Genomic DNA, 13,990 nt, shown 5'->3' on the forward strand with positions numbered 1-13,990 from the left:
GGGGGGAATTGTAAAATAATGTAACGATTAGAATTTTGGAACATTTGCTAATCAACTTGCTGTTGTCAGATTTTTAGAACGCTTGATGGGCCCAGATGTTGGATATACGGTGGCTATCACAGCATTTTGGACCATTGAAGCTGTTTACCAAGAGAGTTTCTCTCTCTGCTTGCAAGATGGCAACAACACTCCTGCAGAGCTCATGGAGACTTGCCAGAGATGGGGAAACAATGGTTTTGGGCAATATTGCCAATCTCTTCAGGGAATTGTTAGTAGGTGTCTTGAGAAGGCATCAGAGGATGTTCTGAGAAAATCTGAGGAAGCTTTTATATGTGTTCTTGACCATGAAGTTGGATTCTGGGACATGAGTTGTGGTGAATTATGATGGGTAGCTAGCTGTCTATGTTAATTGTCATTTGTATGTTCTGAGACATCAAAAATATGATTTATGGATAGAAATTTTATTGTTCTAGGAGATATTTTAGATAGAAAAATAGTTTGTGTATGTAGTCTTTTATTTTTATTTCTTCCCAAATGAAAGTTTTTGTATGGAGTTGTATTAAACTGAAAAGAGTCAAATAAAGAAAAATGAAATTTAGTGTTTGTATTCAGTGACAGATTTTCTGGGGTTTGCGAGTCACTGTAACCATGCATCACTTTTTTTCCCTTAATCTTGGGTGATGGGCTATAGATATTTTAGAACATAGACAATTTTAAGGGGGTGAAATATCAGGGAAAGGTTTGTTCTTTAGTGGAATAAGCTGGATCCTCCACTCTTCTGTTGATGTTCTCATAGCCACAGAGGGGTAAAAGGCAGGCAGGCTGGTTATCATGATAGATATTTAAACTTGCATTCAAATCTCCAATGACCAAAATGCCCTGGCAAAACAAATTGAAAATCCTAGTTTGCCCTCAGCAGATTTTTGATTCTGCCGGAATTAGCTGGCCAAGGATTAGTCACCGGTTTTTAAATCAAGAATCGGGTTCTGGTTTGATTGGAATTTGCCCTGTGGGTACATTAAGGGCAGTTTCATCATTAGAGAGAAGGAATCAAAATTCTCAAGAGCTTAATCATGAGGGTTCTCTGAGCAAGCGGCACAAGGAGTGCATTAACGAGGTGTGACAAAACAATAACATACATAGATGGGCAGAGAGGTCATTCTACGTGAGAAGGAGAGAGATAGATACAAGTTCTAGCTTACCCTGGCCCGACCGCAACTCAGAGAACCTTTTCCCTAATAATAATATATCTTGAAGCTGGTCCACATGTGGAGGTGTTTGGCTGGTCATGAGGGGATAAGAAGTGTGTGTAGGGAGGGAAAGGAGACCCAACTACATTGCTTGTTATGTTCATCAACCCCACTCTCTCAAATTAAAACTAACCGGCTGGACAAGAGTAAGAGCTGAGAAGAAGGGTAGCACCACTAATGGCAACAACAATAGCTGGTGTGAGCCTATCTTCCACCACAGGAGTGGTGGCTAAGGCAGATTCACACAACAAGACCCAGAAGATAGGCAGTTCCCCATGTCTCGTGAGCCTCCACCCATGGAGGATGAACATGAACATGAAACGGCAACAAAACTTGGGAGGGAGAGGAGGTGGTCGCATGTACACGAGGAATGCTCCAGAAAAGATATCGGAGAGGGTGACAGAGAGCATAAAGGGAGCAGAGGAGGCGTGTGCAGGTGACCCAATGAGCGGGGAGTGTGCAGCGGCGTGGGATGAGGTGGAAGAGGTGAGTGCAGCAGCCAGCCATGCTAGACAAAAGAAGAAGGACACCGACCCACTGGAGGCCTACTGCAAGGACAACCCTGCGACCGATGAATGCCGCACCTATGAGGATTGAGGCCCTGTTATTAATTCATAGTATACTCTATTGCCATGCATCCTCTTTAATACTTTAAGCTGTTTTACTCTATCCTTATTTGTAGATTTGCAGTTCTTTCTTTTTAAATTATTTTCAGGTCTTATAACGAAGAAAGAGAAACTCAAAACTCTGAATATATAAAGTTGGATGTAGACTGGTTCGATGTAATATATAGACACTGTCACATTCCATAGCCATTGTGTTGTTGGATTCCTATAAACTGAAATTGAAATTGGTGATTGGTGAATGGTTCTTCCTATTCTTCTCTGTTGCTTGTTGGGTGGTGGTGAGGTATAGGTGTGGCATGAAATTATATCCTGGTATCGGATTGGCCAAGGCTGATATCAACACCTGCTCGATCTTTATCGGTAGAATGGTTTTTATTAGGAGTAAATTTATCCGAAAATCGATTATTTTATTTAAATTAAGGGCAAAACCATCCAATATGGCCCGATATCGTTGATATCTGGTCTAGTGGTTTGTGCTTGTCTCGTTAAACATGTCCTAGGCTTAGGTCCCCATTCGAGTCCTCCCCACCTCGACCCCCTAACCCTTGTACACCCCCACGGCCCGCCCCTGGCCGTGCTCTTGGGATGCCATCCTAGTGGTTTATGGGTCCTTGCGGGTGTCTAACACAGTTCCACACCCGATGGCACCTTTTCGTGAAAGGTCTGAATCAAATCAAACCAATAAAAAACCAAAACCTTATGGTAGGCTAAAAAACGAATCAGACCGAAATCAAACACTACCTTACAAGTTTTGGCTTGAGCAATTACCAGGCCAAAACATATTCAGCACAATCTGAACCGGCCAATGGACGCCCCAATTACAGCTTGGCTGCTTGGGTTATCAGTGTTGGTGTATGATGTCTTGTATTCCGTCGCAGTTTAATCCAGGGAGTATTGGTGCAGCACCTAGACAGCCAAGACGGCGGTCCCGCTAGCCGGTTAGCGGGCCGTGGGGGTTGCAAGGGGGGCAGGAGGCTCCCCTGCATGCAGAGGGTGTAGGGGTACGCAGCCCCCCGCTCGAATTTTTTATTTGAGGGCAATTGTAGTTTAATCCGGATTATGGTAGCAGTTGTAGTTTAATTCGGATTAGGGTTTTTTCTCGCTATATATTTGTAGCGAGGGTTTCTTTCTCTGTAATGCAAGCAATACTGAGAGGTGTGAGGACGAGCGCTGTAACCCTATTCTCCATTGATAGTGAAGCAGGATCTCATCTCACCGGGGACGTAGGCAACCTTGCCGAACCTTGTAAAATCCGTGTGCATTGTTTGTTTTGTTTTTCCATTATCTTCTACATCGTTTTAAGGTTGCGTTTCTACAATCAGATGATGGAGATGGGTTTTGTTTTTTGTTGCTGTGGTTGTTTGAGTGGTTACAAATAGATTAACATGAGTTGCAAACCTAGAGATCTTCAACCTAGACTGATTCTATATGTCTATTTGCTTACGAAGGTTAGTAAACTATTCATAAGTTGCCATGTGGCAACTATAAAAAAAAAAAAAAATTGGTGTTTAAATAAAAAAATAAAAATTTGCCATGTGATAGTTCTACCTAAAAGAAAAAGCTAGTTGCCATGTGACAGGTCAACAATTTGAACTTGAAAGAACTTAAAATTCGAAATCTTAAGACTGTTTGTTATGCATTCTGAGAATGTATTCTAGACCTAAATTCTATTCCGAAAATGTATATAAACATTAAACAATTCAATCCTAGCATCAGCCTGCAACAAGAAGATAAGAGCAACCTTGGTTATTTAATTCAAAATCAAAGCCATGGTCGAGCATGTAACTAGGCACCTCTTGTCTAATGGTTGCTCAAAGTTGAAACTTCATACTCAGGCCATAATGGACCTCAGCAAACAAATATGTTATCTCACATCTATTTAACAATGTCGATATTCTCAGGATAAGATTGCATAATTCTTGTTTCTCTTTAAACTCCGCATATGCGGGAGTCTCGTGCATTGGATAACTTTTTTTTTTTTGAAACAATGGAGAAGGAAATGATCATTTGTATTTCCAATCCTCTTTAAGTCCTTGACACTACAATACCACATCCCCAATGTCTCAATGTGTGGTTCTGATACCATTTGTCATAATCTGGCCCAGCCACCCCAAAAGATTCACCTATTAAGGGGAGGAACCATTCTACTTTATGAGCCCCCCTACCCCAAGATGGGTGATGTGGGAATTGGGGAGGGTCGTTGTAAGATCATGACATTTAACCTAACATGTATCAGAAGACCAAGCTTAAACATAAAGGCTCTTTATGGCACAGGAAAGGAAAAGGTTTTATGAGTTGCTGGGTATGGTAGCTAGAACATCTTTCTCTCTCCTCATAACTTGAAATGACGTTGCTGCCCTTCAACATATGTTTCCATTTTTTTTGAGGTCACAGGGGTTTTCTAATGTATGCAGCCTCACCCCTATTCGGCGAAGAAGAATTGTTTTCTTGGACTAACTTTCCTTAATCCACAATGAAAAAAGTATTTCTTAATCCACAGGTTCTAATGGTTAGATGAAACTCACGGAATGATATCTAAGGCCTTTTCAATTCCATACAATAGGTGATAGAGGAACGAGTGGGAGAAGTATACTGGAAGGGTGGACATCATTCCCTTCCATCATAAAACTGACTCCCACATGTGCAAGACATAGCCATACCATAAAAATGTCGAAAAACTATTTCAACCGCTTGACCATCAATTAACAACATTCATACTTTTACCATTTAACCAAGCACTTAACATTTTCCCTTCAATTATATGGCTCAAAATTGTTACACAGTCAACACTTTTCATGGGATGGGTTTTGAAAAACCACAGAAGACTGCCTGTCTGCCTGATTCAATATTCGATTTGGATAAGGGAAAGAACTGGCCCAATTGAATTGAAGCACACAAATATTGACCAGATGGCTGACTTCTAAAAGATTCATTGAACCTCTCGAAATTAAATATAATAAAATACAGTCCAAGCAGATGATCCATCCATACATGAACCTTAAATTAACGTCCATTCATATTGTAAATCAAACAATTTTATACACCAATTCATTCAATTTTTCAATTCATGATCTTTACCCAGAATGATACGACCATCCAACCATAAACTTTCACCATTCTTGGATAGATTCTGGTTCTAAAACCCATTCTGAAGCCAAAAAATGGGGAAGAATCGGGTTTCAAAATGCGTTTTAGACTTAGAAACTTCAACTGACAACAAAACCAGCTGTGCACATTTTAACCTTACAAATGAAAATTAACATTAAAAACCCATCAATCCATCATACCCAATTCGATTCAAAGAGAAAACCAACATAACATGATAAGCTCTGCACTCAGAATTCTAGAAGCAAAACCATGGATCCCAAACAGTTGGAAACACAGCAAACACCTAAACCCAAGAAGTCTATTCACATTAGAGATGACCATTACTACTACACAGAGATTACTGGACAAAAGAAAACACGTTTAAGCACGGCCTGCAAAATCCCAGAGATGTGTTACTGCACTAGGAAAATGTTGGGCACATATCAGCAGAAACCATTATAGGCTGCGATGGCTGATGGGCAGGAGAGTTGCCATGGTTTCAGCAGAGGATCCGATATCTGGGAAGTGTTCGTGAAGAGATCATCTTCCATGAAGCCAAGAAGAGAGTTCAGAGACCCCAACCTATCGTTCAATTCGGCCATACGAGCCCTCATAATTTGGTTCTCGGACTCGATCTGGTTGTAGTGTTGCAGGATGGTCTCAGCTCTCTGTGCAATCTCACTGTTTTGTTTCTGGAGTTGGCTTACTTGGTTAATCAGATCATCCAAGTGCTGCTGCTTCTTCTGACGCGATCGCCTTGCAGATTCTCGGTTTGAAAGCATCCTTTTCCTCTTCCTCTCATCGATCCCAGCGTATTGCGGATCTCCTTCGGAACCAGAACTTGTGAGTGGTTGCGCTGATGACATTCCTCCCTTTTCTACCTTTTTCTCCGGGGAAGATGATAGATTTCGGACGAAGTAAGAGATGGGTATTCTCAAATCTCAAGGAATCAAATAATATCGCAAAATTAAAATTAAAAAGAGATGGAAAAAAGAACAGATCAATCAGAAAAGAAGGAGCTCATGAGAAAACATAGAACCAGTAAAGGAAGACAACGGAGAAAGACTGGAGAAAAAGAAACCTACGCAGGAGGGTAGCGTAGCTCATAAATTCTAGAGATGGGATTTCCATAGAAGAAAACCTAAAACAGCCGAGATCATGACAAGAAATCGATCCAACAAGATAAATGAAAAAGAAAACCCTAGAGTTTGAATCAGAAAGAATTCAAAGGGTTACCAGAGTAATCAAACTTCCATTAAACCCCCAAAACTCAAATCCACAAGAAAAACAGATCCCGAAAGACAAGATCTACGAAATAAACACAGCAATGAAAAGAATTTTTTCTTTATCTAATCAAAGATCGAAGAAAAACTGGAGAAGAAACGAGAAAACGAAGAAGATACTTAGCCAGACGGAGACGACAACCCAGAATCCGAACCAGAAGGATGAACAGATTGAAGCAACGACGATCGGAGAAAAGAAAGCAACACAGATTGGGAATCTGAAATTGAGAAAGCTTAAAGAGACTCTGGAGCGAACGTTTTATAGAAAGAAAAAGTGGGAAACGAATAAAACGAGGTGTCATTTACTACTACGCTTTCCTGAATTATTATTTTAATTTTTAAATAATATAAATTTCAATAATGAAGAGATTTTCTAACGCTTCAACGCTTTGAGGGAATATTCCGATTTAGAGAGAGATATTGCTCACCGCGTGTGAACAGCTGGCTTGAACTGAAACAAGAAAATTTTGAAATTTTATTAGTCTTCCAAGTATTACCCATTCCCTTAACTTAGCGTAATGGACTTATCTCATAATTAATTTACCAAAAAAATTATCTCATAATTCAAAAGAAAAAAAAATCACCAAAATAATAATTCAATATACGTGAAAGAATTTTGTCCTGCTTGCGTGAGAAACATCAGCTTGTGGGACCAATGAGAGAATATGTATTAGCATCTTTTCTGTTTAACATGTGGGGCAGTATTGTTGTTTTGGTCACCCTATCTCTAGCCATTTCTACACCAGTAGGATAAGGTTCTTTTTCCTTTAAAAATTAATATAGAAATCTAATTGGATTGAACTATAATGGGTTGAGGTGTATGCGTTTAAATTTTGACTTGCATCATCAAATACATGGTTTATGGGGGAGCATTGGGTTGAATTAGATCCTGTCTAGTGGCAATGGAGGCCTAGCGTGCATTCGATAGTTAGGAGGAATAAAATATGTCCCATCATTTGCACATGCACCTTAATTTTCTTCAGCCGTTGGATGTGTGTTGGGCCTCCAATGCCATTGAAAAAGATATGAATTCACACTTAATATACGTCAATCGATCGGTTCAATTCAGTTTTGATCTGGTAATGCTAAAACTAAAACCAAACCCTTATACTAATTTCGATTTTTATCCGATTGTTATTAATTCATTTTTTTTTTTTTAAATATGCAAAAGTGTTTCCTGTGGAGAGCATTGCCATTGCCCTTATATGGGGACCAATGGGAGTATGAATAGAAGCATCAACAAAAAGTGGTACTTTCACCTTTCATTAGGGCAAGGTACTCATTTACCTCTTATTTACAATTCGGCCTATTAAATTTGCACAAAAGGAAATATTGAGCATACCAAAAACTCATTTTCCATATTCTCCTCCATAAAGCAAAGTTTTCCATCTTGTTCTCTTGCTTACACTCTATAAATTAACTTTGGCCCTCTCCCACCTCAAATAGATTATTTACTAAAGTAAGAAGGTTTCATTTTATACATTTTTTGTTTCGATCTTTCGTAAAATTTTTCTTTTTCTAGTAATAATATCAAATTACTTTTTAGGATTAAGGTTTCTTTAAAATGGTCATCATTGCATTTGGATGGGTTTTTGGAATACTAGAAGGCATTTTTAGACTTTCAATCTATTGGGGAAAGAATAACGATGATCTTTGATTCATGAATAAACCCTTCACAATGGGCGAAGAAAAAAATTTCCTTAAGTTATGTTTGATTGTAAGAAGAATTTAAAGGGAAGAGAATTTGTAAATATTACTCTATATGTGATTACATAAACTACTTAAATTTCTTACCATATTTATTAATGATGAATTTTATTTGTAATTTTTATTTTATATTTTATAGCAAAAAGTTTCGGATGCAAAATAAGGTAAATCTTAATAAACAAATATGAAATAATTTGAAATTAATGATGAAATCATGATATTTGGTCCTTTGAACACCTAAGTATGATCCAAAGTCTTAGGTGGTTTGGACAATTAGTATGATGTGAAAATCGTCTTTAGCCAGTGTATGGTATATTGAACATTGGGTGGTTGAAGCCCTTTGGGGCATGTACCCAAATGCTCTCAACCATCTAACATTCACCACACTTTACCATTCACTGTAGAGGATGTAGACTCGTTAGGATGAACAACGATTCAACCGTGGCACACTGATATCTGCCGGTCTGATTTGGACTTTGGACCTGTATCCAAACAATTGTTTTTGTTTCTTCTAGAAATAGAGTTTAGATCAGATCATCAAATTCATATATGTCACGTTTGTGTATGTAATGACATCATCACCATAAAAAAGGGAAAATGATTACATACACCTAGGAGTATTTTTGAGAAATTTGGAATCGAGTTCTGGACCGGTCTTCAATTCGACAGGACTGGTTTATATTCATCCAGATCCAAATCGACCCTGGATTTGGTTATTCCAAGCATCTAGGGTTTTCCATACAAAGCGACCCAAGCCGGATGGGAGAAATTGGGATCGATATGGTTGGTATGCTACACTAATATTGTAACTTTTCTTAGTGTATATATAGTATTGTATAATATTAATCAGGTTGTGGGATCGTTGTCAGGTCACATAGCCCATGCACCAACACTGGGCCAGTGAGATTAGATATGGACCGAGGCGGCATAAATATGGTTAGGTTTTTGTCATTTTCACCCCTTAGGGCCACGTGACCTGGCAAGAATCCTACACCCTTTCCCATTAAATAATGATACAAGATTTTTTTTTTTTGGTAAAGAGAATTTATTACCTGGGGAAACAAGTGCCATTAGAATCTGCACTAAAAATTGACAGATAAAGAGAAATTGGGGGAATCAAAACAAAGAAGAGGAGACTGAGAGGTGGCGGCAGCAGACGCGAGATAGTTGGTTTCTCTGTAAGCATGCTGGAAAGAGATGGCTACAAACTGAAGAGAGAGTTGAAGACAGTCTTCAATAATCGTCGAGATGCGCCAAGGACTCGAGTGTAGTACAAAAGAACTAACAGGGCGTTGGCACTTTCAACAATGAGGTGGGAGATGTTCCTGTGAATGGCAATGAGAATTGCTTGACGTATTGCAAGGGCTTTAGCAACGATGGAGAAATTGTGACCAATGCCGTAAAGGAAGCCGCAAATGAATGAGGCGTTGAAGTCTAGACAAACTCCACTGATACCAGCTTTCCCAGGGTTGACTTTGCTAGCTCCATCAACATTAAATTTCAGAAATCCATGAGAAGGAGATCTCCAACTGACAAAGATAGTTGAATTAGGTTGAAATCATCTGTAATCCCGATCTTGTATAATTCCGTGAAATACCCTTTTTAGGGGGTGACACTTATATTGATACCAATGCAATGGTCCAGATCTAGTACAACTAATAAAATCTTAAGTCATTTAAATCAGATCTGGACCATTGTATTAGTATCAATACACGTGTCACCCCCTAAAGGGGGTATTTCATGAAATTATACGAGATCGGAATCGCAGACGATTTTCATCTAGTTGAATTATGAGGGGAAAAATGCATCGTTCGAACATGCTCTTCAGATTCAGACTTGACTTTGTGAATGATCTTGTGTGGGTTGAACTGGGTCTAATAAAAAATCAGATTCCAGTATGCAGTCCATATATTCCATAAAATACTACAGAAAAAAGGAGGTTTGTCGTGTAAGAGAGGGTTGATGGGAGTTGTGTCTAGCTATGAAAGCTTGGATAGCAGAGAAGGTACTGTTGGCATACGATGTCTTGTATTTCATCGCAATTTAATCCAGGAAGTACTGATGCAGCATCTGCACAGGCAGGACGACAGTCTAGCTAGTCCGTTAGCGGGCCGTGGGGGTTGCAAGGGGGGCAAGAGGCCCCCCTGCATAGTAGGGGGTGTAGGGGGCGCAGTCCCTGCTCCAATTTTTTATTTGATGGCAATTGTGTATTTTTCGGATTAGGGTTTTTTCACTATATATTTGTAGCGAGGGTTTCTTTCTCTGTAATGCAAGCAATACTGAGAGGTATGAAGATGAGCACTGTAACCCTAATCTCCATTGATAGTGAAGCAGGATTTCATCTCACTGAGGACGTAAGCAACCTTGCCGAACCTCGTAAAATCCGTATGCATTGTTTATTTTGTTTTTTCCATTAACTTCTGCATCATTTTAGGTTTGCGTTTCTACAGATAGAATGATAAGAGATTAGAGAGATGGAGTCTCAAGCTGCACCCCATACGAATTAGGAGACCGGACATTCAAGGAAAAGATGATTAGCATTTTGGAAAGGGTGGGAGCAAAGAGGACAGATCGAAGAAATGGAGGAACCTCGACTGTTAAGAAGGTCAGGCAGGGGGAGTTTGTTGTGAAGAATCTTCCAAATGAGGTGTTGTATTTTGGGATTGGTGGGAAGATGCCAAAATTTTCCCCAATGACTCGGTTGGGAGAGAGTGAAACCATTAAGGATAATACTATAGGCAGAGCTCACAGAGAAGGCTCCGTTGGAAGAAGCCACCCAGATGATCTTATCCTCAGAGGGGAAGATGGGTATGGGTATGGAAAGAATAGAGAAAGCAACAGGAGGTGGCCACCAGTGAAACAGAAGACACGGATCTTCTAGAGTTATCTTGTATGTTATAAAATATTAATAAATTACACAAATCACTTATCAAAAATTTAGGGATTATTATTGGTGTCACAAGAGTTTGTGATGTTTACGATGTCACAAGATAGATTTGAGCTATCCATTTTTGTGGGTATTTCTATTTAAATCATAAAGCGAACAATAAAAACTAGAGTACTACTACATATGCGTGGATATACACAAGTTGCATGTCAATACATAGGGATATTTGATTAAATTAGACTATGAAAAATTAACTCATGGCTTGTCTAGAGTCTCTAAACCACACTCTCTTCTATTTAACTATCAAAATGAACACATCATCTCTTCATGTGATAGAATAAATGCCTTGTGGGATTCGTAGAGAAAACCCACAAATAGTATATCCTAAAGATGTATTTAGGTGACATAGGAATTTAAAATTGGCTCTTATTATGATGGATGGTAATGAAGTGAGATGTTTTATTTCTTTATTTATTTAACCCCAAGGGTATAGTTGAATTGATAACGATCTTCATCTCAAGAAGTATGTGATTTTGAATTCGCCTCCCTTTATCTGTTTGGGGTCATTTATATTAGATAACTCTGATAAGACTTGTTTCACATGAGATGGTCAATTTGAATTCACAAATCTAATCAAGCCAAAAACTTGGATATCTATCGGTAAGAACCAAAAAAAAGTCTCTACCCCTTCAAAAATTTTCCGCCCACCTTTCTTGCCCATTGCTTGAGAAATGAAGAAAAACTTTATGCAACACGGCTCTTCAGTGATTGAAATTTGCACATCTCTATTTTTAAACGTAATGTTGTCCGATGACGTTACATACCCACATTTTCAAGTTCGAGTCCAATCCGGGACCCACTAAGGTTCTAAAAGTCGAGATCCCTCAAGGTCGATGTCTATCCGAATTAACATTAATCGGACAGATTTACCCTCGCTTCTAATGAAAATCAATTCTGCATTACTTTTAAACGTTTGTAATGAGTTTATGTATGGGGATTCAAGTTTGCCCTGACGGTTTGAACCTGCTCTTGGCTGGCTCTGAACCTGTCTCTGATTTTTGCCCCTGATGTTAATCTTGGTTGTGACTCTGATGTTAACCTAATTTTATATATTATTTGACATTGAGTCATTGACACCTCAAAATTCCTAATACATCTTTTCATTGATCTCTCTTGCTTTTTTTTCCAAGAAATTTGTCACTTTATATTTTTTTCATCTCCCCTTTATTATGAATGTTTTTTATTTTTAAGTTATTTCATATTTTACAGTGTCAGAGTCATGTTCATGATCAGGGTTAGGTTATACTCAGCCCTTGATGGCAAATCAAGGTTATGGTCAATCAAGGTCAGGGTCAGGGTAATCCTGGTCCGACCCTGAAAAATCAGGGCCAATCAGGGCTGGTAAGGGTTGGGCTGAATCCTGACGGATAGGGCCAGGGTTGAAATTTTGTGACCCTGAATCAAGGTCAGGGCGGGTTTGGACCTAGGTAAGGGGACTTAGGGTTGAGCTAGGGTTTTAAGAAACCTTGCCCAACTCGGCCCTATTGCACCCCTACTTATGCATTGGAATCTGGGATTTCTTAAAAAAGAAAAAAGATTTTAATAGGTAACGAGGGAAGTAGGTAACAACCAACTTGAGACCTCCTAGTGAGCATGTGATTTTTGCACACCATAGTTCACTAACTGCACTAGGTAGTTGTTTAAAAAATTTGGGTATAAGATCCACAGAAGTGGGTAGCCTTAACCGGTTGTGTAACAGGAAAGCTCTAAGAGATGTTCCTGTCCCAGACAGGGGAGATGCCAACCGTCTCTCCTTTCAACGAACACTTAAAAAAAAGAAATAATAATAATAAATAAATAGATAAAAAATAAATAAATTACGGCTGATAATGATGTGATATCGATCTCTACCGATAACAATACAATATTGATGTGGATCGGATCAATTCGTATTAGTCAATTTTGCCCTTGCTTTTCACAATTTTTTTTTTCTTTTTATGGTCTTACCTGGATCCGACTCCTCTGAGCAACGATCAACACATGTCTAAATTGTGATCCAACAGTACTCAGCACGACACCTTTGTTCTGATTAGTAGAAAAACAATCGTTGAACCATCGTTTGAGCACATATCGATCACCCAAATAGCTATGGGCAAGACCTAGACGATCACCACTTAGAAGAAGACCTTGATCTAGCACAGTCCTCAGTTCACTTTCCCATCCGTGCATCTACGATTTAAGTGAAGGCTGTGGTAGTGGCTTGCTGCACTAGTCTCTCCGAGAATTAGTCGAGTTGCACGTAAGTTGACCCGAACACCTTGGTTAACAAAAAAAAAAAAAAAAAATTACCTATTTACACAATCCTCAATTTACCCTAACCATCTGGACAACTCACGAATGAACTAATCATACATAAAACTCTCATAACTCTTACTGGCGGGTTAAACATATAATTAAGCCACCCATCAATGGTTAGTGCTGAGAATCATCCAAGACATAACATGACCTTGGACAATTGAACCAGCAACTAGCATGCCTGGCTAGTTTTGAAGTTTGGACCAATAGTATCCAAGTCACAGTGTAGATGGCTCTCTCTCTCTCTCTCTCTCTCTCTCTCTATATATATATATATATATATGGGAGAGGTATAAGAAAGCTAGCAGGACACCTTGGTATCAGGTGTGCTAGTGATATTTTAACCGTAGGATTTGAGAGAACTGTTAGATTGAGAGGAAAGGTTTAAAGCCTCAATCCACACCTGTCACACCTTATCACCCTCAGTAGCTATGCTGGAATGTTGCCTGGCCGGTCCTCTCCATTCTCCTTTTTTTTGCTATTCCTTTCTCTCTCCGGCATGAATGTCTCTCTCTCGAACCCTCTTTTTTTTTCAGAGCTTTCTTCTTCCCAGGCAGCAGTAGCGGCTGCAGCTCTCTCCTTTTTTTATTTTTTTTTCTGGTTTTTGCTGTTACTCTTTCCCCTCGAGCTTTCTTCTTCTAGGACAGTGGCTGCGGCGGCGGCAACGGCAGCAACTGCACTCTTTTTTTTTTTTTGGTTTTTATTGTTACTCTCTCCCCCGAGCTTTCTTTTTCCTGGACAACGACTACGGTTGCAACGGCAATGGCAGCAACTGCACTCTCTTTTTTTTTTTTT

The 13,990-nt window shown here is 39.2% G+C and overlaps 3 protein-coding genes, 1 non-coding gene and 1 pseudogene across 5 annotated transcripts in view; 3 read left to right on the forward strand and 2 right to left on the reverse strand.

The window, feature by feature from the left end:
- LOC122087567 (probable bifunctional TENA-E protein) overlaps positions 1-611 on the forward strand; it is a 6,902-nt gene extending 6,291 nt beyond the window's left edge. For both annotated transcript variants that reach the window (XM_042656739.1, XM_042656740.1), the window contains exon 4: positions 70-611. In XM_042656739.1, the coding sequence (XP_042512673.1) occupies positions 70-385 (316 nt within the window). In that variant the 3' untranslated portion in view covers positions 386-611. The remainder of the gene's footprint in view (positions 1-69) is intronic.
- Positions 612-1,338: 727 nt separating this feature from the next.
- Positions 1,339-2,065, forward strand: LOC122087568 (calvin cycle protein CP12-2, chloroplastic-like). Its single transcript, XM_042656741.1, has one exon. It carries the CDS (start codon positions 1,428-1,430, stop codon positions 1,845-1,847), a length of 420 nt encoding a protein of 139 aa, XP_042512675.1. The 5' UTR covers positions 1,339-1,427; the 3' UTR covers positions 1,848-2,065.
- Positions 2,066-5,406: 3,341 nt separating this feature from the next.
- LOC122086879 (bZIP transcription factor 53) lies at positions 5,407-5,829 on the reverse strand. The gene has a single exon (XM_042655805.1). The coding sequence runs from the start codon at positions 5,827-5,829 to the stop codon at positions 5,407-5,409; it is 423 nt and encodes a 140-aa protein (XP_042511739.1).
- A 58-nt stretch (positions 5,830-5,887) lies between these two features.
- The window catches only part of LOC122086881, a 15,009-nt pseudogene continuing 6,906 nt past the window's right edge, over positions 5,888-13,990 (forward strand).
- Positions 12,543-12,667, reverse strand: LOC122087776. Its single transcript, XR_006142849.1, has one exon. It is a non-coding gene; the product is annotated as a U6atac minor spliceosomal RNA (small nuclear RNA).

This window comes from Macadamia integrifolia, chromosome 8, assembly GCF_013358625.1.
Source record: "Macadamia integrifolia cultivar HAES 741 chromosome 8, SCU_Mint_v3, whole genome shotgun sequence".
Lineage (NCBI taxonomy): Eukaryota > Viridiplantae > Streptophyta > Magnoliopsida > Proteales > Proteaceae > Macadamia > Macadamia integrifolia.